This window comes from Spinacia oleracea, chromosome 6, assembly GCF_020520425.1.
Source record: "Spinacia oleracea cultivar Varoflay chromosome 6, BTI_SOV_V1, whole genome shotgun sequence".
Taxonomy (NCBI): Eukaryota; Viridiplantae; Streptophyta; class Magnoliopsida; order Caryophyllales; family Amaranthaceae; genus Spinacia; species Spinacia oleracea.
This window is the reverse complement of record NC_079492.1, coordinates 150219656-150245317: the sequence shown is the minus strand read 5'-3', so window position 1 is coordinate 150245317 and position 25662 is coordinate 150219656. Positions and strand designations below refer to the sequence as shown.

General features: G+C 37.9%; 3 protein-coding genes across 4 annotated transcripts; 1 reads left to right on the top strand and 2 right to left on the bottom strand.

Annotated features, from left to right (window-relative positions):
- Nucleotides 1-1252: 1252 nt before the first annotated feature.
- On the bottom strand, nt 1253-13893 carry LOC110801369 (formin-like protein 14). 2 transcript variants are annotated; one of them, XM_056833613.1, is made up of 19 exons: nt 13738-13885; nt 13546-13644; nt 13351-13456; nt 12108-12811; nt 11793-12014; nt 9713-11688; nt 9246-9369; nt 8014-8085; nt 7220-7318; nt 6520-6561; nt 6349-6429; nt 6189-6239; nt 6022-6103; nt 5826-5920; nt 5513-5584; nt 5264-5380; nt 2869-2937; nt 2718-2784; nt 1253-1838 (listed from the first exon to the last, which is right to left on the bottom strand). In XM_056833613.1, the coding sequence occupies exons 3-19, from the start codon at nt 13424-13426 to the stop codon at nt 1624-1626; spliced, it is 4164 nt and encodes a 1387-aa protein (XP_056689591.1). In that variant the 5' UTR covers nt 13427-13456; nt 13546-13644; nt 13738-13885; the 3' UTR covers nt 1253-1623. The 2 variants fall into 2 exon arrangements, with proteins under 2 accessions (XP_056689591.1, XP_056689590.1); XM_056833612.1 differs by lacking the exon at nt 13546-13644 and having other exon boundaries at nt 13738-13893.
- A 2603-nt stretch (nt 13894-16496) lies between these two features.
- Nucleotides 16497-21961, top strand: LOC110801350 (uncharacterized). The gene is made up of 4 exons (XM_022006700.2): nt 16497-17353; nt 19541-19596; nt 20029-20221; nt 21298-21961. The coding sequence occupies exons 1-4, from the start codon at nt 16613-16615 to the stop codon at nt 21658-21660; spliced, it is 1353 nt and encodes a 450-aa protein (XP_021862392.1). The 5' UTR covers nt 16497-16612; the 3' UTR covers nt 21661-21961.
- A 660-nt stretch (nt 21962-22621) lies between these two features.
- On the bottom strand, nt 22622-24830 carry LOC110801355 (acyl-CoA-binding protein). Its single transcript, XM_022006704.2, has 4 exons — nt 24680-24830; nt 23274-23388; nt 23095-23157; nt 22622-22861 (listed from the first exon to the last, which is right to left on the bottom strand). The coding sequence occupies exons 1-4, from the start codon at nt 24689-24691 to the stop codon at nt 22782-22784; spliced, it is 270 nt and encodes an 89-aa protein (XP_021862396.1). The 5' UTR covers nt 24692-24830; the 3' UTR covers nt 22622-22781.
- Between the last annotated feature and the right edge of the window lie 832 nt (nt 24831-25662).

Below are 25662 nucleotides of genomic sequence, written 5' to 3'. Positions count from 1 at the left end.
TATCTAGTTATGTACCTTGCACTTCTTTAATTTATTCCTTTGTAATTATTTCACGTCCAAATTAAATTAATTTTCAATTTTAGAGTAACACCCAATTAATTTCTTGTTTTGTAAAATTATTTTTTCTTGAATAAAATAAAGGGATTACTAAAATATTATTTCCACCGTGATAACGGCTAATGTCTTGTACCAAAATAACGAAGTACGTGGAACTAATAACTAACTCTTAAAGATCAATATAAATAGTTAATAGCCTGATGAATCATATTTGTATACGGTATTTTAGTCTCATTTAGGTTTCATTTCTAGGCATTTGTCTCATATTAGTTGCATTTAAAATCATAATTGCATAAGTCGTCGTTATTGCACGGGTCAAAATGCTAGTTAACGTTTAAAAAGGTTGGTAAGTGTACACTTGTACAAAAACATACTTCCTTAGTTCCTAAATATGTGTCCTGTTTTTAAAGATAATGTTCTCTTATAAGCATCATGTTTCTATTTTTGAACATAAATTTTCCCACTTTTTCCATTTTTTCATAAAGTATGATTACTTTTTCTTATCTATTCGATATTTTTCCCACTTTTCAATCTCATATCAATAAACAATAAACAATTATTTACTTTATCTTTTCTCCAAAAAAAAAACTCTCAATCATTGTTTTTCTTATACATTTCTCATTTTTTTTCTCTAAACACCGCACATTCATCCAAATATGACACAAATTTAGAAACGGATGGAGTATTTTATCACCCCCCATAACTCCCGAAATTACGAGAATTTAGAAATTAAAGGGAAAATAAATCTTTAGTGCTAAAACGAGGAAATTACTATTTACTTTATGCAAATTTTCTTATACAAACTTTTATATGAGAGCCGTCTTCGACTCTTGGTGTATAAGTTAAGCAATAGAACCAAAGTGGTCTTACCCGAAAAATCGTTTTGGTGTCATATAAGTTAAGCTACAGAGTAATTAGTAACTACGGAGTAGTTAGTTAAGCACTAGAATTATGGAGAAATTAGATAAGCGGTGGAACTATAAGCAATACAGCTAATTAGTTAAGCAATGCATCTAATTAGCTAAGCACGGGAACCAATTAGTTAAGCAATGAAATAAATTTGTTAAGCAATAAAACCAATTTGTTAAGCAATCAAAATGGTATTTCTGGTAAGGCAATCTTACACAAAAGTTGCCTATTTTTTTACGATAAGGATATACAGACGATGATATGAGACGAGACAAAGAGACTAGACTATCGAGCAAAGGAGAAAGGAATCGTGTATATCATTTCATACGAGTACTTTACTAACTCTTTGTAATTACAGAAATGTACATCCTATACACAGTAAACACTAAATGTTTGAAACAAAATGATTAAAAATCAAAGATATAAAGAGGAAAAATTGCAGAAACATTAAGAGGCATAAAAAGATGCCTAAACAGACTCATTTCTGACCTTTGAGATATTATACACAATTCATGAACCCTTGTAAACTGGTTTTATGTAAACTGATCCTCAACATTCATAATCTGAGTGAGTAACCCAGATTTCTGAACACAAACCAGAAGCTTCAATGGAAAGATGAACTTCCATCTCTATATATTTCTTGTGTTATTTGTTTGATCATCTCTCAATAACCCGTGTTGATTGTCTTCTATTTGTGGAATTTTGTTTGGACCTTTCAAGATCCAATCCTTCCTTTTTTGCAGCAGAAGTAGCAGCAGCTTTTTCTTTCATAGCTTCTTTCTCCAACTTCTTCTTTTCGGCTTCAGCCTGTTGGGCATTCTCTTCTCGAGATTTGTTGAACAGCTTCACGAACACGAACAGTATTTGTGTCACTGCAGAAAGAAACAGGAAAAAATTAGGGGTGGCAAGTCGGGTCAATGGGTCAGGTTAGGGTGGATTTCGGGTTGTGTCAAAAAATATCAGAAATATTGTAAAACTTAATATTACTAAAAAAATATGATAAATCAGGTCGATTCAGGTCATCCGGGTTCGGTTCAAGTCGAGTTCGGGTTTCTCTCAATAACTTCATGTCGGATTATCGGGCCGGATCAGGGATTGCCAGCCCTAAGAAAAATATCTATGTGACTAATAATTTGACTGTGTTAAAGAAAGAAAGGTGTGTTAAGTCAAATTTGGATGCTGAATTTTAGTGAAAACCAATCAATATTAGTTCAGTTCAACGTTGCTTTGGGTCATGAAATTATCAAAATTCGGGTACAATTGGGTCTGAGTCGGGTAATTTGATTCTAGTAAACAGCAATTTACGGTTACTGAAGGAGTTAGAATTTCAGTACATTGATAGACACATGAATAAAAAAAATGTGAATATGAATCACATAAGGGAGTAGGAATTCCAAATTTCCAAGATAGAAGTGAGCATTTTCAATCTGTCTGATGATAGAGATGCGGAGCAACGTAACTCCAGAGAAACTGCAAATTTGGGCCATTAGGGTGATGAACATGGGCATACAAGTATATAACTACAGTAATTGACCAGTATATCAGTCAGTTCCATATTTTACGCAAATAGTTGTTTACCATTACTATGATAGACTATTCAGCCTAACTAATAACCCTTTTACTCTACTCCAAAATCGTTAAGATCCTGTTTTATCTTTCTGAGTTTCTAGTATTGCAGGCTCGTTGATATAAAAAAATATAGCCATGTAGAAAGAGAGACAGCAAGAGTCGATAAGGAGTTCAAATCAAACCTTGCTCAAATGGACACCTAGCGGGATCTTCCCCGAAGTACTGGCAAAGTGAATCTGCATTTCTTCCCTGCAAATGAGAATATGAAAAATAAATCAGATTATTTTCGTAAAGTTAGAACTTTCACAAGCTACGAGTGAACTGAGGACCTACCACTTCTGAATACAATGTGGTGAGAGACCTGACTTTAGCTTCAGCTGTATCTAGGAAACCTTTTAAGACCTGACAAGGCAACATGACCATATCTCAAATTTACAGATAAATGTTCGGTATTAAATATATACAGATTACAACTAATAAGAAGATAGTATTACCACCATATAATCAGTGCAATCCTAATCATTCCTAACAAACTATATACAGTATGCAAGGACATAAAACCAATCTTCATATATGGGCATGGCAGTGATGGTTGGAAATATTAAAGCATGAAAGTGATAGCCTTGAGTTCAACTGACCAATGAAATGTTGTATACAGTTATTTCTGCTGTCAATAGAGCATGATACTTTGGTTTTTCTCCTGTCAGATTTTCTTTGCAGACTAAAATTATGGATATGCAAGAATGGCAACTTAAATATTGTGCTAAATCTCCCTATATTTTAAGATGTTGCTTGCATTATATGATTTGGTCTTCATACAAGACTAAAACATTTATATTATGCAAGAAATAGCACAAAACACCCTTGCACTTAAACTTAGGGGGCGTTTGGTTCAAATGGGGTAAAGGGAATGGAATCAACAAAGGGAAAGAGAGGGTAAGGAAAGGAAATCCCTTTGATTTGTTAAGTTGTTTGGGTAGGTTTTTTTTTTCAGGTCTGTCTCCTTCCTCTCCTTCTCTCTCCTTCTCCCTCCTCCCGCCGCCGCCCGGTTCCGCCGCCGTTGCCCTCCTCTTCTTCTACCTTCGTTCTCTCTGCGGCCGCCCACGTTTCTCCTTCCTCTCCGTCGCCGCCCACGTTTCTCCTTCCCTCTCCTTGTCCCTACTCCCTCTCCGCCGCAGCCCACCTCTTCTTCTCCCTCCTTCCTCTCCGCCGTAGCCCACCTTTTCTTCTCCCTCCTTCCTCTCTGCCTCCGCCCACGTTCCGCCGCCTCCTCCTTCCTCTCCTTCTCTCTTGCCGCCCAGTTTCACTCTCGCCGTCGCCGTTATTTTTTTTACTCTCTTCTGGATGTTTATTATGAAAGTCAAAATTGAGGTTTTAAAGAGGTGGTGAGTCAAAATTGACCATATAAAATCATGTTTAAGGAGGGATGGTGGTGTTTTTTGACGGTGAGAGGTGGTGAGTCAGGTGGTTGGGGGAGATGACCTCGGGTTATCGAGGTTGGTTTTCGAAGATGACGGTGATGGTATCGGAGGTGGTGGTGGTGGTCTCGGAGGTGACGGTGGTGTTCGAGTGGTTGGGAGGGGGCGACCACGGGTTAGTTGGTTGGGCCGGACAGCAGGTGATGTACTTGGTTATATGGGGAAAGGGAATACAAAACCCTTGGGGGGGGGGGGGGTGGGGAATCAAGGTAGAGGTTTTTGGGGGAATAGAGAGGGTAAAGGGAATGATTGAAATGGTGTTACAAACAACAATAAAGGGAATGAATACTTTTCATTCCCTTTCCCTTTGCTAAAGACCCCCAACCAAACGGCCCCTTAGTCTGTTCCCTCTCCAAAGTAACTTCCAAACCTTCAGTCTGAGATTTCACCATCACTTGCCTCAGAGCTGCAATACAGTATCCTTGAAAAATGTTTTAAATGCCTAAGGTCACTAAGTCAGTTGGAAGAAGCATCAGAAAAATTCCCCACATCAATGACTATGTAATATTCCATTTTAGTACTCCTCAAACAGTTGGAAGTTTCCTATTGCAACAACCCTTTACTTTATCAAATTACCATTTTAACTGTCGTTTCTATTATTTCATTCTCTTAGGGGGCGTTTGGTTCTTCAAAGAGAAAGGGAATGACATTAAGAAAGGGAAAGAAGAGAGGAAAGTAAAAAGTCTTTGATTTCACATGTTGTTTGTTTTAGAATTATGATTTGACATCACTGTAATCCTACCTCTACATCCACCCAGGGTAGTTTGGGTTGTTTTAGGGGCGGATTGGGTGGCTTTCGGGTGGTTGGGTTTGTTTTTGGGATAGGTGGGTGGTTTTTCTGGGTGATTAGGGTCGGTTTTTAGGGAGGTGGGGTGATTTTTCTGGGTATTTGGGTCGATTTTTTGGGTAGTGGGGAATTTTTTGGGTGGTTGGTGTGGTTTTCGAGTAGCGGGTTTGAGGTTTTGTTGGTGGAGGTGGTTTTTTGGGTGGTTGGAGGTGGGGTTTTTGTGGTGGTTTGATTTGTACTGGGTTGCGGCAAGGAGGTGATCCGGGAAAGTATTTGAAGTGAAACGTTGCTCCTAGGGCAGGCAAACCAGCAAATAAAAATTGACAGTGTACAATAAAAAAAAAAAAAAGTTCACAGCTCGTGGAATGCACTTATGATGAAATATGAAACAATAACAAGGTTTTGATAGTAACAAGTTAACAACTGCGGAGTAACAACTAAGGTTTTACTTCTCAGTTCTCACCTTCCGGAAGCCTGTAGAGATAGCTCCATCATTATCTGATGCAGCAAGTTCCTGCTCAACCTTCTCAAGGCCTTTGCTCACAGCTTGCATTTCTTCAGCCAATGATTTCAATTGTATCTGGTTGATTGAGAAAAAGGGGCAGAGCAACGCATTAAGTAGATACAATAATACGTATAAACTACGTGTAAAACAGACTGAGAATAACTAATACTGATGTAATAGTACAAAGTAGTCATATAATCAACAAACCTTTGAAGCTCCTTCTAAGTGAACAAGATCCTTGTCAAAATCCAGCAACTCGGGCATTTTCTCAGCTAGAAGCTTAAAAAAATCAAACGCACCATTTCAATATTAAATTCTAAAGGGCGTAGAAAATATAATTGTCCAGGAAGCAAGAGCAAACAATTGAGAAGTATTTTTCATTCTTAGAAGAGACAAGATAAAAGATATCTAAAGGAAGGATTAGAGCATTCTACTTAGACAAAAGATAAGTATACACAAAATACTTTACAGTTTACATAACTAAGGGACTCCATACTACCATGTTCTTTCAACTACATACCTTACAAAGGTAGTGCATTAAGGTCATTTTGTTGTTTCTGGCACGTGTATCAGATAATTTAAGAAGACTGTCTAGTTTGAATCCAACAGCAGCACCTGGTACATAAGACAAGTTCAAATATAATAACTTTTAAACAAAGATGATGATCAACTTAGAAATATTACTATTACAAGAAAACTTATATGTAATTCTCTACCTCTTGCAGTGCCTTGATTTAATGCATTTCCTAATGTCAAAATAGTCTGCATCACTTGTCTCAGCTTCACAGATTCTCTTACCTACACGTATTGGCAAGAAAATTTAATTAACTCGGAACAGGGAGATGAGTCCAGTCAAATACACTATCTTTTAAGTTAAACATACCTCTCGCGAAGCAGCATTAATTGTATCCAAGTTGCCTCTCAATTCACTAACCTGCATGAGTCACATGAAGTTTACAAAGAGCAGACATAGAGCTACTAGTAGAATTATTTCAAGACAAAGTATAAACCGGCGTGTTATTATTGCTTAAAGAACCATATACCTGGCTAGAAAATGTAATTTTGAAAGCAAATACTCGCAATTTAGATTCAACTCGTGGGACCTTCATCAGCTCCAAGAAAAACTGAAATGTTCATGGCGACAAGCTGTTTCAGAAGTAACACGAAGGACTTTTGCAGTCTAATAATAAAGACATTCCAAGTCTAGAACTTACCTGCTCACACTTCCCAAGCATAGCTCTATCCCCAGTGTAATTCTGAACAGCGTAAAACAGAAGAAAAAGATAAGGCAAACGTAAAAAACACCAAGCGAATGAAAGTTTGTTTTATGCCACGATTTCATACCACGATCAGACAGCTAATGACACAATGGTGGAAGATACCATATTACCGTTCAATGGTAGAACCAACCCACCATATTACATTATTACTTATGAATCAACCCACTAAAGTAGGATAAACACGAATTCAAATATGTGCAACTGTGAACTTGTTATTGTGGAGATTGGAAAGTCATTTAGTTACTTTCCCAAACCACATTTGGACGATACTGAGAATAAACTTGCTAACATTAAAGATACCATTGGTTTAGGACACAATAAATTGTTTGGGTTACTATTTACTTTCCCCTACCCCCGAGTAAAAAAGTTATGTTATAAATGTAGGTCTGAAGGGTCTTACATTTTGTCTTTATCGGATTTTTCTCTATCACCTTAAACAAGAAATTACTTAAGGGAATTCCAATTAAACATACATTTGACCGGTAATTTTTGGCTCAGCACTTGTCCTTATTAACAATATCAAAGATCACAATGAAAACAAATATTATTGTACAAAAATACAATATATCCAATTATACTAGCATCTCATCATGACAAAAAAAAAAATGAGACAATGCTGTCATCAAAAAAGTACCTTCAGCGTTTCCATTTCCTCTTTTGTCGGACAAAATTTTATCAGGTTTTCAACTTGATCAATGTCCAGTGCTGATGAATCTAATGCAAGAACAGCACTCTGCAATAGATAAAGTACAAACATAAAGATAATATGGTAGTAAATTTCAGGGGAGAGGTATACTGTCAGAATTTATATATTTTCGCCAGATAATGGACATCACACTGAGAAGAGGAGAATGTGCATCCTCCCAACCCGGGAAAAAAACATGTAAGCAACTGCAGTCCAATTCTCAAAATTTGTGCACCTTAAAAGTGATCATTCGCTAAATAGAATAGCCTGATTGAGCACAGAAGTAACAGCTATCACAGATAAGAAAATCAGGAACTGCACGTAAAGGTGTCCTATGGTCGGGATGTAATGTAACAGTTCAAAGAAAAAGACTAATCATTCCTATAGATATTGCTGCTGCAAGGGGAACGAAATGCCACAGCTGTCTACACAAGGCATCCTGATCTTCCAAATAAGTTAAACATAAAAACTTAACAGATGACTTTTCTCAACAAACTGATGACCAATTCTTCGTGGGATTTGGACTGCAGACATATACCCAATTGTGAGGCTTCCTGCGTGTAGCATTGATTATAAAAAAAAAACCCAACTTGGTATGTCTCCTTTTACTAGTGGCATTTTATTTATTTGTTTATTTTGTTAAATAGAGAAAGAGGAGCTGAGGTCCATAGAATTGACAGGGATGGCAAGAGTTATAAACCTCCAATCATAATGTATATTCATGAAAATACAAGAGAGCTCACCAACATATCTGGAAGAGGCATCTTTATTTTCGTAAGCATTATTTCACAGTTATAAGCTCTACGCAAATCAACCTGTGAAAGGATAAAAACATGTGGAGATAGAAGTGTTAGAAAAGACTATACTAGTAATTTGAAACTTACACACCCTCTTCAGTAAAGGGTGGGGAAGTTAAAATTAAGTAATTGGTACTACTCAACGTGATAGGTAAACTCAATCAACATTAGATCTAAAATTTATACCAAATCCAAGCAAACTTCAAGAGAGAATTGAGAACAATGATGCCATAGAAACCATATCGTTTCAACCAGAACTGATTAAATTGACTGATAGGAAAGCAGTCCAATATAAACCTATGTACCTCAAGCTACTATTCATGAAATCAGTACAATCAGATTAAATAACATCCCATTAACGCTACCATATAAGTATACATCCTAGTTTTTAAAAGCTTTCCTTCTAATTTTAGGCCAAAACTACTCATCTAGGATATCTGAAAACATGGAAATAATGTCCGAACTTCAAACTAAGTGAAAATGTGTTAGAAATCCTAGGTAACAAAATAAAACAAATGGGAAGCCCAAATATAGCTCTCGCTGGTCACTGTGCCATACGTATAAAATAGTTGTACTTAGGCTCATGACCATAGTAGTTATCTTCCATTTCGCATCATTCCATTAGCATAAAAGTGGAAAATTACAATTGAAGCAAAAAAGAACACCAACGAGTCAACGACGTCCACAACAAGGAATAAAATACCATTCCCATTGATGATTCAAGGCTTCAAGTTCTGATTTTTTATACAAACACTGAAACACATGGGCATCATCAATTTACTAGATCAAATTATCTCTTCCCCAAAAGTTCTAAATCAAAAGTTCAAACAGCTTTGGTTTTTCTCAAAACCGCAGAAATGTTTTCCAATAGAAATTTGTCTCGGGATCCACAGCAAAGATCTCACTTAGCATTAGCCTAACAACATAAGGGAGGTTGAAAGTCCTCAACTCAAAAGAACAAGTTAAACCTATTTTTCAAACCTTTGTAATAGCTATCCTCTTTCCTCCCAAGAATTTACCAACAAAGAATACGAGATTAAGGTCACGTGAAAAATGGTCATAAACTGTAATTACACAACTAGAATGCAATATGCCATATGTCATCATATCCAAGTTGAATTGAATTTATTTACAGGGAACAAAAATTAAAATACACGAAGTAGATCAATACCACTTACCAATTGAACTTTTTCTGGTTTTTTAACGTTAGTGCCACGCCGAACGCCTACTTTACCCCCACCACTTGCATCAGTATTAGCCGAGAACAAGCTTTCAAGTTCTGATATGTCTATCTCAGGGGCCCTGTGAAACTTTATGCAATCAACTTTCCAATACTCACAAATGTTTAAGATAAAGCAAACATAACAGTATTCAAAGACATCGGTCAATGTAAGCATGTGCCTGCAATCAGAAAGCAAAGAAAATACACTAGGCAATTTCAATGCTATACCAGACTAGCAACTGTCGAGCCCTTAAAATTTTAAAATTTTAAAAGAGGAAAAGAACACACACACACGCAAAGGAAAAGTGAGAAATAGAAGTAGCACTTCAATATCACATGTGCAGACAGTAGCTATAAGCAGACCACGATAATTCACAGATAAAAAGAAGATAAACCAGTGTAGGTTATGAGTCTGGTACTTACACTGCCTGACTCTCCTGCTTTTGTGTATCAGCCCATAAACTTCCCTTAACTGCTCGAGTAACCTTTGACCAATGTAGAGCTCTTAATGGAGCCTTCTTTATCGTTGTAGAAGCAGGTCTATTTCTTGAACTAGTCATCCCTACAGAAGATTTTCCCCTTCCAACAGACGATGGAGGGGGAGGTGGTGCACCTCCCTTAGGTGCGGGGGGTGGAGGCGGCCCGGGACCAGGACCTTTTGGTGCAGGAGGCGGAGGTGGGGCAGGTTTTGAGACTTGTCGCATAGGACCAGGTGGTGCTGGTGGAGGTGGTGGTGTAATTTTGGAAGTACCTTTGGTTGAAGGTGGAGGTGGTGGGGGAGGTGGTCTTGTAGAATTATTGGATGGAGGTGGTGGGGGAGGGGGAGGCATTCTTATGAGGTTACCATTCCCAGGAGGAGGCGGAGGTGGCGGAGGTGGACCTGACCTTGTTGGTAATGGGGGAGGTAGGGGAGCATTTACTTTTGCAGAATTACTTAGACCATGTGATGGTGGAGGTGGTGGTGGAGGAGGTACAGACTTATTAGCTGATGCCCCAAAAGAGGGTGGTGGAGGTGGTGGTGGTGGTGGAGGAGGTAAGGACTTGTTAGCTGATACCCCGAAAAGGGGTGGTGGTGGTGGTGGTGGAGGAGGTACAGACTTGTTAGCTGAAACCCCAAAAGGGGGTGGAGGTGGTGGTGGTGGTGGTGGAGGAGGAGGTACAAACTTGTTAGCTGATACCCCAAAAGGGGGAGGTGGTGGTGGTGGTGGTGGTGGGGGAGGTACAGACTTGTTCGCTGATACCCCAAAAGGGGGAGGTGGTGGTGGTGGTGGTGGTGGGGGAGGTACAGACTTGTTCGCTGATACCCCAAAAGGGGGAGGTGGTGGTGGTGGGGGAGGAGGTACAGACTTGTTAGCTGATACCCCAAAAGGGGGCGGGGGCGGTGGTGGTGGAGGAGGTACAGACTTGTTAGCTGATGCCCCAAAAGGGGGTGGAGGTGGTGGTGGTGGTGGTGGAGGTGCATACTTGTTAGTTGTATCCCCAAAAGGGGGCGGAGGCGGAGGCGGTGGAGGGGGAGGAGGAGGAGGAGGTACAGACTTGTTAAATGTATCCCCAAAAGAGGGTGGAGGCGGTGGCGGTGGAGGAGGAGGTACAGAGTTATATTCTGTAGCCTTTGAAAGGGATATAGGCGGAGGTGGTGGAGGTGGAGGCATAAAGAGTGACTGAGTAGAAATACTTGAATCATAGCTGCTGCTATCACGCTCTCTATTTGAACTCATAAAAGGAGCTGGAGGCAACGGAGGAGGAGGTGGTGGTGGAGGTGGCGGCAATTCTGTCCTTGATTCAATTGGAAGAGGTGGAAGAGGAGACAGTGCTTCTGCTGGCAGAACTTCTTGCTTGTTTGTATCAGTGACAACAAAAGATGAAGAAGCACTTTCTTTGACCTCAGTTAGAGATTCATGTCCAACCAACCTAGGAGTAAGATCGACCTGTGCAACATTTTCCAATTGAGTGGGCATATCATGTAGAGCATCATTCTCAAGGTCCGAATAAACACTATGTTGGACTAAACTTTTATCTCCAGAAGGATTGGATAGGAGATCTGATGCTTCATCTGATGCAGAATCATGAGACAAGGGATCATCAAGAAAATTTGTCATACTTGCGTTTGATGACTCATAAAAGTTTTCAGGCTCCATAAAAAAATCTGAATCAGCAACACTTGACGCCTCTTCTGAGTCAGCAGGTGATGTATTTGAGCTTAGCCTACTTTGCAAAACAGAAAGTTGCTTCAGCAACCACATAGTAGCGTCATCACTATTTTCGACCCATTCTGCACCATTGAATAGTTCCTGAACTGCTGAAAACGCTTCAATAGGCAATCCACCCCTCTCTTCACCATTTAAAACTGCGGTTGGTTCTTTCAAGGGAGACAAACTCTCAATTTCACCAAACAGTACCTAGGTTTTCAAATACACATCAAATGAAACAAGCTAGTCAGCAAGAGGCCGTGAAAATATTTACTGAAACTCGAGTGTTGTGCAACCCTTTATAAAGCACACACCTCTGCTCGGAAACCTTTTGGATACCGTTCCTTGGCATCCCAGAGAATATCCAAGTTTTCACAGTTCAATATTAAAATGTTTGACCTAATAAAAGCAGTGTTGAACACTATTCTGAACATCATAACCTCTCGTTCTAGGTCCAAGTCTAGATGTACACATTCAAGTACAACATCTCCTTGCACCACACACTGGATATCAATTTTAATCACATCAGAGTCTGCCTGCAGAGAAAGATCATCCATGTCAGAGACAGCAGATGGTAGTAGTGATATTAAGAAAACATTTGATACGTCTCATAATTCATAAACAAAAACCTGTCGGTAATGATTAAGGCTCTTTTTCTTGTTAGACATAGAGAAGAGCATCTGAGTTGATAACCCATCCTTATTATGGAGGTTTCTGCCAAAGATGCGAAAGGCGGGCCTACAGCCACTGTGGCTATCATAGCTAGGTATTCCTCTGAGAATAAGACAATCCAAGGAAAGTGTCCGTTCAGGGGGTGGCCACTCTGGAGATAAATTCCTCCTTGAAACATACTGAAGATAGCGGAGTTGAGAAGCAAACGGATTTAGGGGAGATAACAGCTTTAAAAACCCTTTTGGGGCCTCGCGATGGACCATCTCAAGAGTCCTCCTTTCACCACTATTTAATTTTCTGAATATCAGAAAACTAGCCAAAAGAAATGCCAAAAGTGGCCAACCACCTCTCTCGCAATGCAGCAAAATAATATTATGCTGATTATGCCCCGAAAGCCAATTATCAGAAACACGGAGAAAGTGGTGTACCAGTGACAATGGCAACACGGGGCAGCCCTCATATTGCCTAGGATAGTCCAGTACCATAACATCATATCCACTTACTGTCTCTGCAAACAAACTACGCTTCTGTCCTTCTCGGAAATTGAAAGCAAGAAAGGACGAATCAGGAAACGCTTCACGCAATTCATTTATGACCTCGTGAAGATAAATTTGGTAAATTCCATCCCGCAGAACATCCGTAGAAAAACAAGTATCAAAAACTGCAAGATAGTACAGACCTATGTTACTTGGATTCCTCACTTCACTAATGAAACCAAACCAGATAAAAGACAATCCAACATGGATATTACAGACACTTACTCTTCATTTTAGACCAAACCATGCAAATTTTTCATGAAATAACACAGTGTGACACCCGGACAGTGGACATGTACCCCTTTACGACACAAGTACCTGAGATTGTCCTATGAGTTACACCGACATAGAGAAAAAAGTATACCCAGATAAATTCTCAATTGTAAGTATACAGCTAATTCCATTCAGCCATTTCACCAACACTACTAAACAGACCAATGTGAAATGGCATTTGTCACTTGAGTTTCGATTTCGAACACTACTTCAATGATAAACTTCAAATGTTAACAGCAAGCAATCACGGTTAAATCCCATTTAGGGAGAAGCATAAATAAAACTACACCATTCAAAAACTAAAACTAAGCCAAAACACTAAAAGTTAAAACTACCATCATAGATTCATAAAAAGCAGCTAAAATACAGACAAATGAAACAAATTCCTCACCATAAACTCTATCAGAAAATTCAAGCAACCCATCTGGGGGTCTTTTGTTGTGGAAGAATCTGCTGAGAATAGTCATGCTTACTAATCAGTTCACCCAATCATATACCTGTGATTACCATTTTAGCAATTGCATCAGAGAAAACAAAAATTAAACATAATTCCTAAAAACTATTCCATTTTCTCAAAAAGTATTACCAAAATTAACACCAATTCGCCGATATTTATACTTCTAATGCTCGATATGCTAAATTTGAAGTTCCCCCTTTTGGAATTTCAAAATTATAACTCCAAAAACTATGCAAAAATTGTCAATTCAATGAATTAATACTAACAATTTGCAGCAATTAAGTAATAAAAATGCGAAGAAATGCTGTAGAGGAGACTCACCTGGGGAGCAAGATACGCAGTACTCGATACGCTGAATTTTGAATTTTTTTAGAATTTTAGAATTTCAAAGAAATTTTTGTGGCCCAATAAATATTTCTCCATTAGCTGGTTTAAATTAGAGTCTGGTTCTTGTAATTGATTTTTTTTTGCCTCTTTTGAAATTTCATTTTGTCAATTAATACGTCACAAAAAAATTGGGAGCTTTTTCCCGTAAGTTCTGAGCCTTTTCCCAGGCCCAGTATCATCTAACGTCTAGATGGGCCGGATTTTCGTCTTAAAGAAATTGTAGCTACTAGATGACCGTGGGACGGGCCCGGGCTCGGGCTGTATTTTTTTTTGAAAAAGCACAATAAGGCACGATACGACTCGATCCGACAAAGCATGCTAAGTTTAGTAAATTTAGGATTAAGCATGACGGTCCGACCCGGTCCGGCCAGACAACCCGTGGGTCTAGGCCGGGCCTGGATCTTGTTTTGAAGTTTTTAGCCCAATCCGACACGGTGGAGAACGGGCCAAGTGTGGCCCCACCCTGTGAGCTAGGCCCGACCCACGGCCAACTTTACTTTGCGTCGAAAATAAACTAATTGGAGAACCTCAACACTAAGACCCTGTTTTTTTTAGTTAATTTCAGTTCAGTTTAGTTCAGCTTTATGCAGTTCAGTCCATTTCAATCAAATATAGCTCTGAAGAACATGACATAACTCATTAACGGTACATTCTCTTCACCGGGTAGAACTTGAAAGATTGCGACCACGTAACTAGTTAACTACATTCCCCAAATTCTGGTGAGATTAACACATATTCCTTGAACGGGTGAGCACAAAAACAAAGGGATTCCAATGAGATGAGCACAAATTCCTTCAGTAGTTGAGCACAAGAACAGAGGGTGCGTGCTCATTCTTCTGCTCGCTCGCTCGCTCCCTCTGCGCAATTTCTTATGGTCCTTGTTAAGGTTCCTCCAGCCTTCAAACTGCAATAGGTTGAAGTGGGAATATCTTCTCTTCACTATAAACTGGGTCAAAGAGAAGGTGCTTTGGTGGGATCTTCATGAATTGAAAAAACTTGCAGTCAGAACGATCGAGTGACATTGTTTATACCCCAAACTATATAATTTGAGAACATAAACTTATAGGATATGATTTGAACTTATCGACTTTATTACATATGATTGTAACTTATTTGAACTTCTTACAACTGATTACACATGACACTTAATTGGTTTAAGAGGAAGAGAAACACCTTCACTCGAATAGATTAATTCGTTTCGTGTTAGGCCATTAATTAAATGGGATAGAACCTTAACACTAACACATTTCTTTCGTGTATGGATAATGTTGTGTTTCCTGTCTCGTTTTTTACACATATAATTGGTAGCCAATCTTCTTGCAGAAAATGTAATTTGCACACTCTTATTCAGGGATGTAAGTGGATCGGGTTTTAGGATAGACCCATCTCACAACAATACCAAGTAGGCGGGGATGGGCAAGGTTTGGCGGGTGATGGGGTGGGGATGAGTAAGAATCGTACCTGACAAGGGTGATGGAATGAGCGTGGATTTCATGCTGGACCTGCCCCCGCTTTATACCCGTCAACCGATCCCGACAATCGTTTCCTACGCGAATTAAAAAATTAAAGAAGAACTAAAGATGAACAAGTTTTTCTATTTATTTTTTATTTTTTATGTGAGTTGAATTTGTTTGTACGTGATAATATGAATTTAGGTGAGACTTTTAAGTTTGTAAGTTTAGATTTTTTTGTTACGAAGGTACCTACTCTCCCATTTTACGAAGTATATGCTATTTTTATTTGTCATGCATGTTTTTTTTTCTAAAGTTAATTTTTCATTATATACGTTGTCAGATGTTTGCTAAACAAGAAAAACTACACCAGTATCGACACCACTAAATTTAGACATGGTCAAACTGTAGCCCAACCCGAACAAGTGCGGATTTGCGTCCTCAAACACACATTTTTAGACCAAAGTCTGAACCTATTTGAAAAAGCCCGATTTAATCCAAAAATCCGTATCAACTTTATGGGTTTGGACATAGAATTTTTAAACACTACGGGCAATAAAAAACAAGCTAAAACTAGTCGCAATAAACAACACCTTCATAGAGTTGTTGAAACAAAAAGATATGGCCAAAAAACTTTGGCAAATTTGCCAAAAAGGACCTTTTATAACTCAAATTTTGCGAGAAAGGATCTTATATAATTTTTTTTGTGAAAACACACCTTAAAGTAATTTTTTTTGCGAGAAAGGACTTAAGGGATGTTTCCAGCATTGACTGAGCTTTTCCGGCCATTGACTTGCACGTGAGCAGCACGTGTGGCTTACGTTGGCTAAAGACATTGATTTTCCCGAGTCTTGAATTTTCAAAGTTGATTTTATTTCGATTTTTTTTGCAACTTTATGTTTTAAAGCTTGAATTTTGGAGGAAAATTGGGTGCGATTAGCAAAAATAATGTCACACGTGCTTCTCACGTGCAAGTCAATTGCCGAAAAAGCTCAGTCAATGCCGGAAATTTACTTTTGGTTGTCTTTCGCAAAAACAAATTACATTAAGGTGTGATTTCACAAAAAAAATTATATAAGGTTCTTTCTCGCAAAAAAAATTACATTAAGGTGTGATCTCGCAAAAAAAATTATATAAGGTCCTTTCTCGCAAAATTTGGATTATAAAAGGTCCTTTTTAACAAATTTCCCAAAAACTTTTTAGTAAGCAAAAAGCTAGAGAAAAGGAGTCCATCAAAAAGCTGAACCCAACCCCCCAAATCAAAACTAAAAACGCTAAAAGCCGAACACATCACATTTTCCAATCCCACTCTCTTTCTCTCTCCTCTTCTTCTCCCCCCCACCTTTCCATCGTCTTCAATGGCGGCATCATTACATCCTCAACAGCCCTCACTTTCTTCTGAACAACTACAACAGCATAATCATGAAACTGAAGAAAACCAGAAATTCTACTCAACTTACTTAGGAGTAAGCTTTGCAGTGTTGTTGTCACTCCTCCCTAAGAATGCTCTTTCTCTACTGCCAACTCTCCAGTCCCGCAACCACTACCTCCTCCACCGCCTTCGTAAGGCGGAGGAAGAGCTTTTCGAGCTCAGGTCAAGGCGGCAAGAGGACTCCAAAGCCAACGCTCGAGTAGTGGAGATCTTCGCCACCCACCGTAATGCCTGGCAGCAGGAAGAACGCCGCCTCCTCCGCCGCCTCGATGAATCAGCTGAAGAGATCTCCCGCCTTAGGTCCCGCCTTGCCGAGCTCGAGGCGCGCGAGGCGCAGCTCCTTGATGAGTCCGACGACCTGAGGAGGGAAGTTGGGGAGAGGGATGAGCTCCTCAATTTCATGTCCCGGCACAAGGGTTCTGAGATGGGTGGTGGCGACGGCGAGAATGGGGAGAGTGAGAATGGTGGTGGGTTTGCGAGTGTGAGTGGGGAGGAGAGGGAGTGGGGTAGAGAAGATGAAGAAGGTGGTGGTGGTGGTGGACCTGGTGGTGGTTTAAATTTGATATTTGCGAATCTGGGTAGTGATTATAGTGATGGATTTGATCCTAATTACTTGTCTCCTGGTTCAAAATTCTGGGGTGAAAGCCGTCCTCCTAATTTATGGCAGGTTTGCTTTGAAATTTTGCTTTACCTTCAATTTTCCAGCAGAATTATGTTAATTTTAGGGTAATTTGGGTTAAATTGTTTGTTTTGCTCTTCTATATGATCAATGCTGGATTTAATTTTGCAATGTTGCTCAAATTATCTGTTGGTGTGTGATTAGTGCTAGGTTTTGTATATGCTAATCCTCGAAGCGAAACGGGTTGTTGAACTTGTTGTTGGTTTATGTGTTGCTATAGTGTTGCTATGTGATTAGCACTTGGTTTTGTGATTGAAAGAGTAGGTTATGCACTTATGCATTATAAATGTGGTTAAATATAAGTGAATGGAATTGGTCTTTGGGCGTGTCGGGTCAGGGTTGGTGCTGTCCGGTTAATGAAAAGGTCATTTTTAGCGGGTCAATAATGGGTTTCATGTCAATATTAAGCCGATAGTGAGCGGATCAATAAACGAGCAAAGAAAAGTGAAAAAACTTGAGCCGTACGTGAATATGAAGCTATACACATAATTTTTTTATATCATAACTATTTCAGTTTTCAAAATTATTGTGTTATTAGTTTGACCCTATCTTGATCATGTCCAATAAAAGACCCTACCACGTCCAGTAAAACCCAATAAAAATTAAAAACCACATTAACTTGACCCTAATGATATATCCATTGAGCTACCGCTATCTTGTCTGATAACCAGGTCTATAAGTGAGTAGTCTTCAAGTTGGTGGTGTTTTATGAATTATGGTTCCATAATCCGTGTAATGATGTTTTTTGTGGATATAATGTTGTCTCTTGTGCAACATGTGAAAGAATTGATGTGTCCTACCGTCCTGTGTGACTGTGTCATATGTGTTATTGTGGTGATATAATTTTTCCCCACAACGGGGTCTTAATGTTTGGACTCTGGATTGAACTATCATAATGTTAGTTTCCAGCTGTAAGTGGGACTTCAATCCTTCATTTCCGTGGTGTGTATACTGTGTGTCTGCGACTATGTGTAGGGTAAAATTATCTTTGTTTGTGTTTCCTTCATTCCATTTTTGTGATTTTTCGTTGCGTCGTAATCCTAGTAATCATGTGGAACCTCCATCTTGATTAGGGAGTACAAGAATTCAAGTGGTAGTACATTTATTTTGTTGCTGATTGTGTTGGTATATCTGTTAATATGATAATGATACCGATAAAATTCGATTTCCCCCCCTTTTTTTTTGTTCCTTTTGTTCTTTGGGGAATAGAGATGATTGGATTTACTTATTTTCTTTTGTGGAGAAATAAGGAGCAGAAAACTTGAAGAAGAAAATCATGACCCAAAGTCATGACTTTAGGTCAATCCAACCAGTTTGAGAAGTTTTTGGATAGTGTTAACACTTATCCTCCGTGGTTAGAGAGTACATGATGTCATGTAGTTTCCATTATCCTTTCCCTTGAGTTGCATGAATGAATAGGGTGGTGCCATATTATTGTGCTCTTACTGAAATTTAAAATGTTTGTAATTGTAGCAATAACCAAATGTATTTGTTCTTATGCATTGTAACAAGCTTTCAGGCTTCTGATATTGGCCATATTAGTAGTTGAACTTTCTATTGTACCATAAGACCCATATTGATATCTCTTGTTCTTCCCATCTTGTGTCCCACTAAAGATGGTCGTGGGCCGGGCTGACACGAGGCCCGACCCAGAAAAGCCCGGACCAGCACGAGCACAAAGTCGTTGGCCGGGCCTTGTACGCTTTTTTTTTGGGAAATAGCATGACAAATCACGCTAAATTTAGTAAAATTGACTTAGATATGACGGTCCGACCCGACTCAGCAAGACAGCTCGTGGACCCGGGCCAACTTTTGAACTTTTCAGCCCGGCCCGACACGCTGGAGAGTGGGCCTAACATGGGCCCGGCCCACTGCCATCTTTAACACACAGTCCCACCTCTTCTTGTTTTGACCTGTCACCAAACTTAAAGAAAACACGAGTTATAAGATGAAACATCGAATGAGATACAAGATCTCTGATTCTCTATTGGAACTTGGAGATGTCCAGTCTTTATCCGTGCATCACAGAATAGTTTTTCTTAAACCTTTATCGTATGTGAAAAAATACTGGCTATGCTTGTTCGTGTAAGTGAAGAAAGTCTTGTATGACGTGCTGTTTTCTTGCTTACTTAGCTGGTGGAGAGTCTTATATGGAAAAATGTTGTTTCATTGCAGGATGTACAATACGATTCAATTGAGCCCACACATCATGTGAAGCATTATGTAGTAAGGTAAAAACATTCTGCTCTCTGACACATAATTCACAAATGGGAAGGATTGAAGCTGAACCTAAACACGTTCTTTGTGCTTATTGATAAATGAAAGTACTTATCATTTTCAATGGCTGCAAATGAGTAGTAACTATTCTACTTGGCTCCTAAATGCCTTAACAATTTTTATGATATAAATAATACTGCTCGTTAAATTAATCTCTTTCGTTTATCTGTTGAAATTTATTTTTATCTAATAATTGTGATAGTATAGCCTAAGAAGTGGCCCATATCATGACTTGCCGAACGCAAGACTTAAGACTAATCGAGGAAGGCCTAAGAAGTGGCCTAGATTAGCACCCTAGTTAGTAGTTAGCATGATCACCTAAATAATAGGGTTATTTCATTTTCAAAAATGATAAAGAGAGAAAGAAACCTTTTCTTCCTTTGCAGGAGGGAGTCCCCGTGGAAGGTTGATGGTGAATCAACTGGAATTCCATCCAAGTTGAAAGTGCTTGAGGAAGAGCTACTAAATCTGGAAAAAGTAGGGAAGAGCAATTCACCAAAGGTGGCATCATCAATGAGGAAGCAAGCTAAGCGGTATCAAGACCTTTCCGGAAAGATTGACGACCTTTGCAGGAGGATGGTAATAATAATAACGCTTATTCTTAGAATTGCTATCTGTTGTGGAGTTCTTTGTTAGCTTGTTGTTACTCTCTTTTAGGTTTTATATTGGCAAGCGTGAAACATCGAATAGTGCAACTGTGCAAGTAATAAAAAATGGAGGAAGTAATATTTTGGATAAATTGTTTTTTACCACCTAAAAAAAAGTCGAAAATTTGTTTTTTACCACCTAAAAAATGTAAAACTTGTATTCTTTCACCTAAAAAAAATGTAAAACTTGTTTATTACGGAGTTCTTTGTTGGCTTGCTCTTACTCTCTATTAGTAATTTAGAACTTTTAGCACTTGAAAGTAGAGTTTGGTTGTTTCTTGGGTGTTTCTCTAATACTATCTGTACTCTTTATCTCTGGACCATTTTCTGAACTGATAGCATCATAGCATAGACCCTTGAAATGAGAACCTTGAGAATATCAAAATTATACCGATGAAAACCATGCAGGTTTATTTTGTGCAAGAATCTTTAGACTCGGCCCTTAGGCGTGAGAATTTGTCTTGCCAGTGATGACCGATTTAGTAGGCGAGGAAGTAATGGCAATATTGGTAATTTGTGTTTTTAAGATGTGGTATTAAGCGGGGATAAACAAGATAAGAAAATCACAGTTTGTGTAATTTGTGTTTTTAAGATGTGGTATTAAGCAGGAATTAACAAGATAAGATGTTACTTCTGTGCCTAATCAGGCAATTCTCATGAACTTTACTACTTTGGCATCAAGCTTTCAGGCTATTCTCATATACTTTACTACTTTGGCATCAATCATGTTAGAGAATAGAAAGAAAGTGATTACTTTTACCATCGACCAATAAGGCCGTTGAAAGTTGGAAAATGGAATCAAAGTTGGAAAATGGAATCTGTTATTTTTCATTAAGGAACATATACCCATCACACCAGATTAACAAAGGGGGATATAGAAAGGCATAGGTGGGGTTAGAATTCACAGGACAGGGAGAAAGAACCTCTTTTTTATATATAATTATAATCATTTTAGTCTTTTGCATAAAGTATATGATTGTTAAATTGTGTATTTCTTTGTTCCTGCAGCAAGCTAGTGATCCAAGTGAACCTACAATGAGTTCTGAGTTTCGATCACAAAGACAAACAGAGTTTCTACTTGAAGCATTTCAACTACAACAACGTGCTACAGAAACCGGAAAGAAGCTTACGACATTACAAACTGAGATATACACTAGTTGTATTGGAAACGAACTGGGAATCGATACCAAAATTGCCATAAGAAGTTCACTTGACAGCATTCGGACCAACTTCAAAGAGATTCAAAGAAACTTAGAAGTATGGTTGGCCAGAATTATGGGAGATCTTGAAGGGATTCTAGCTAGAGATGGTGCTTCTCGTGCAAGAGATTATTATAACCCTAGATATCCTTTTGTTAATAGTTACAGCTAATTTCTAATTAACTGTGTTAATTGTAATGTCCCTGATATTTTGCAGATCCTTTGGCCAAGAAGTGGTTTTGGGATGTCATGTAAAAAAAAAAAAACTAAAAATGCAAATTTTTCCATGTTAATAGTGTGGATCAGGTAGGTAGGGTAAATAATTCCTTAGAGAAAGATGATGTTAATTAATTCCCCCTGACCCCCTAGACCCTAGTTATATTTTGAGAAGCTTGTGCATCAGCTAAGCTGTCTTTGTACCAATTGTACACAGTGATTTTTTTTGGTGGAAGATGGTAATCTGGTTTGCTAGATGTTCAAGTTTACATGTTATTTGATGCTAGCTAGAATCACTGAAAATTCAGAACTCATCTAACCAGATAAAATGGTTTGTTGCTGGAAAATGCTATACTTGCTATTCAATTGTAAATATCTAATTCTATATGCGTAAAAATTATAAACAGGTGATATTCTAAAAATATATATTGAACGAACCGAATCTAACACGATCTCATATGACTAATATTTCTTATAGGCTAATGAGTATATGTGGTCAAAGTTTCAAGGGTTGACCCAAAAGGTTGCAATGGAGCGGTCTTTTAGGTAGGGAAATCAAAAATTGACCTGGTCCAACTGATTTCTGACAAAAATCGAAGTGACGCGGACAAAATATCCACACATTTCAATCCGGCATAAGCATAATGACCCGTACTACTTTATCTAATTATACCCAAATCGATTATACCCAATCTGTAACCGACCGATGACCCAATTTGACAGCCCTACTTTTAGAGACGTAGCCACGTACGGAGTACTCCGTATATGTGTAGTTCACAGAATCACAGCACACTTGATACTTTCCCAAGTTGCTAAAGTTGCTAGCCCTTCAAAGATTCTCCATTAACAAAAAAGAGGGAGAGGGGAATCACATATCACTCATCAGCTACAAAGTAGCAGCAATTTGAAAACGAATATAAACTGAAATTCTGAAATCTTATGGTCTTTGATTATAATTTAAAGTTCACACACACAGATCCATTCTAATGACTAAATAACATACAGCAGTCAAATTTGATTAATTTAGGAAGAAACAACACGAATAGAGAGCAAATACTAATACATCAGGAACGAGCATCAACAAGGTAGACCTGCTGCCTCCAACAATTGCTTAGCCTTTGTGATGTAATCATTCATGCAATCCTCTTTAGCTTTTCCTGTTAACAAGAAAATAAATCATGGAGTGTTTAGAAACATAAAGTAACAAAATACGCGTTGACTAAGACTTTGTTCTGTTCGACTTATTTTGACTTATTTCAGACAAAATAAATTCAGTTAAGTTGAGACAAAATAAGTCGAATAGAAAGGAGTCTAAATTGCAAAGAAAACTAGCTGAAACTCTGAAAAAGAAGTGATTTTTTTTGCTATGATAATTTCTGAGTTGTTATACCTTCGTTAGCCTTCCAGGCATCCCATTTCGCCTTTCCTTTTAGATCAAACATACCAGGGCGCGCTGAAAATGAGAGAACAAAAATTGCAGACGGTAAAGGAGCAACACAGGGTTATAGAAAAAGAAACTAATTCATGAAGAAAACGAAAAGACAAATGGACGTGGAAGTTTGTGCTAACCGGTATTCACATCTCCAACATTGCCCTGCTTGTATAACCCATAGAGGATGAGCAAGTCATCGTTAGTAGCAGCAGGTAAGGATCTAACCTTCTCAGCGTATGCCTCAAAATCTTCCTGCAAAATATAACCTCACAAGTTCAACTAAATGGCATAGAAGCATATTGGAAGCTCAATATAAAAGACGAGCATATCAAATGATTTCCGGACAATTTGTATCTGTGCCTTATGGTATCCTATCCTATACTTCCAGGACGAACAAAGAAGCGTATAACAGTATAACTGATGATCTCACAGGCAACGTTAGTCACTTTCACGCATGTCAATGCACAACTTTAAGAAAAAATTATAAAAAATTGATATTTTGAAAATACAGATTAAGACGAATCTAACAAGATCCTACATGACTATGTTTTATCTTACTTATAAGTAGAATATGTGAATAGTGTAAAATGTTAACGTTGAGAGTATTAAAAAACGGAGGAAGTATAATATGCACGGCAAAAGGAAAGTCCTTTAACGATCAAAACCGTGTTTGAAAGTCCAAAATCAAAATCCTAATAACCATAACTACTCAACACCAGTAAACAAAACTTCTTAGCATGAAACAATTCCAATTTTCAACCTTTGACAAACTCACAAGTCTAATTGGCTAGATCACAAGGTGGCTCGGTTTAAGCTCCTTCTCGGCATAAGGTTAGGTTAGCCTTGGCATGAGGAACGACGCAGATTTACCTGAGTTAAAAAATCTCAAGCTGGCCACATCCATTGGGGATCTGCATCTAATGCCACTGAGTTATATTGCATCAGACCATCAGTTTTCCTCCTTAACTAACAATGGAGGTCTAAATCTCGCATAAAACCGAGTTTCACACATTATAGTTGATAGTTCATTCAATTTAGGCAACCAATTTCACTGCAATATGATTAGGGTTCCCCAAACACTACTAAAACATAGATTAATAACTTCACTGATCAGTGATCACAAAAGTTTACCAGAACATCATGCCATCAACTAAAACCTTATGCAAATAAAGCAGTGATTCCATCAAAGTCGTCTATTTTTAACTGAATCTACCTTGAAATCGATCTCAAACTTTCCACACTCTGATTAAATCATCAAGAATTAGTTAATTAGTTCTGCATTACTCCAATTAAATTCAATTCTTCCACTAATCTCCAACTTTAAACTTGCTCGTCGTGAAATTTCAAGCATGAACCTTGCTAATCATCCACTACTCCAGATCTAATATTATAGAACAACAAATTTAAATAAATCAGAACATGTATTGCGCTATCGACAGATTCAGATCAAATATATGAAATTATGTACTGTAAATATCACGATTACAAAGCAAAAACACAAAAAACAACACGAATTTAGAGAGAGATAGAGAGAATTGTAAACCTGAAGACCCATTGTTGACTTGTTGTTGAGCTTGGATTTGCCGAATGCTTTGTGATCGGATGAAATTGTTGATGCCGATGTTTGGGTGATGACTGATGAGAGGTTTTATGGGGCTTGGTATTTATAACCAGCTAAATCCGAATATGGATATTCTTTCTTTTTAAAAATAAAAATAAATAAATAAATAAATAAATTTGAAATTAAAGCTTCGTTCCATTGGAATTATTTTGACTGAACTTATATTATTTGAACTAATCTGAATTTATCTTAACTTATCTGAACTTAACTGAACTTATCTGCATTTATTTTATCTAAAAAAACTTATTTTGTCTGAAATAAACGTATTTATGTGTGAAATTGTTTGAAAAAACTTATTTTTGCTGAACTTATATTTTCTGAACTCATCTGAACTTAACTAACCTTATCTGTACTTTTTTGTTCTGAAATAAGTCAAAATAAATCGAACTGAACATCGCCTAAGTTGGCAACCGTTAAAGTATACGGTAAAAAAATGAATTTCTTGCATAATACGGATTTTATTATGCAAAGTAATTACTGGATGAGAAAAAGTACTTCGTACTAACGATATTTTCGCCTAATGGTTAAACCTTAGGTCGATAAGTGTCAAATTCGAAACTCTCACCCTCATTTATGATTTATAATGTCATTGTAGTTCATTCACATCAAAAACTATGAGGTGTTTCAAAAACATTGAAATTTATTCTCATGTTATTGAATTGATGAAATTGATTCTCGTGTTATTGAAATGTGAAATCGGGTTTATCCAAGTACAATTTATAACTAAATAAGTTTTTAATAAGTTCTAATAAATTAAGATAAGATTACTTCATAAAAATATAAGTGAAAATAATGCGATATAACACAATGTATCTTATTTGACTTACTATCTAAACTTATCTGGAAATAATATATTTAAATGGAGTGTTGTCTAAAATAATACGAAATATTATAGGCGTTAACGT

Excerpts from the sequence above, each read along its gene's own strand:
- LOC110801369 (XM_056833612.1), bottom strand. The coding sequence starts at position 13,426 with ATGACTATTCTCAGCAGATTCTTCCACAACAAAAGACCCCCAGATGGG. Across the intron at positions 6,562-7,219 it reads AGGAAATGGAAACGCTGAAG|AATTACACTGGGGATAGAGC; the intron begins GTACTTTTTTGA and ends TACGCTGTTCAG. Across the intron at positions 6,430-6,519 it reads TGCTTGGGAAGTGTGAGCAG|TTTTTCTTGGAGCTGATGAA; the intron begins GTAAGTTCTAGA and ends TGAACATTTCAG.
- LOC110801350 (XM_022006700.2), top strand. The coding sequence starts at position 16,613 with ATGGCGGCATCATTACATCCTCAACAGCCCTCACTTTCTTCTGAACAA. Across the intron at positions 17,354-19,540 it reads GTCCTCCTAATTTATGGCAG|GATGTACAATACGATTCAAT; the intron begins GTTTGCTTTGAA and ends GTTTCATTGCAG. Across the intron at positions 19,597-20,028 it reads GTGAAGCATTATGTAGTAAG|GAGGGAGTCCCCGTGGAAGG; the intron begins GTAAAAACATTC and ends CTTCCTTTGCAG.
- LOC110801355 (XM_022006704.2), bottom strand. Across the intron at positions 23,158-23,273 it reads TGTTGGAGATGTGAATACCG|CGCGCCCTGGTATGTTTGAT; the intron begins GTTAGCACAAAC and ends TCTCATTTTCAG. Across the intron at positions 22,862-23,094 it reads TGCCTGGAAGGCTAACGAAG|GAAAAGCTAAAGAGGATTGC; the intron begins GTATAACAACTC and ends TCTTGTTAACAG.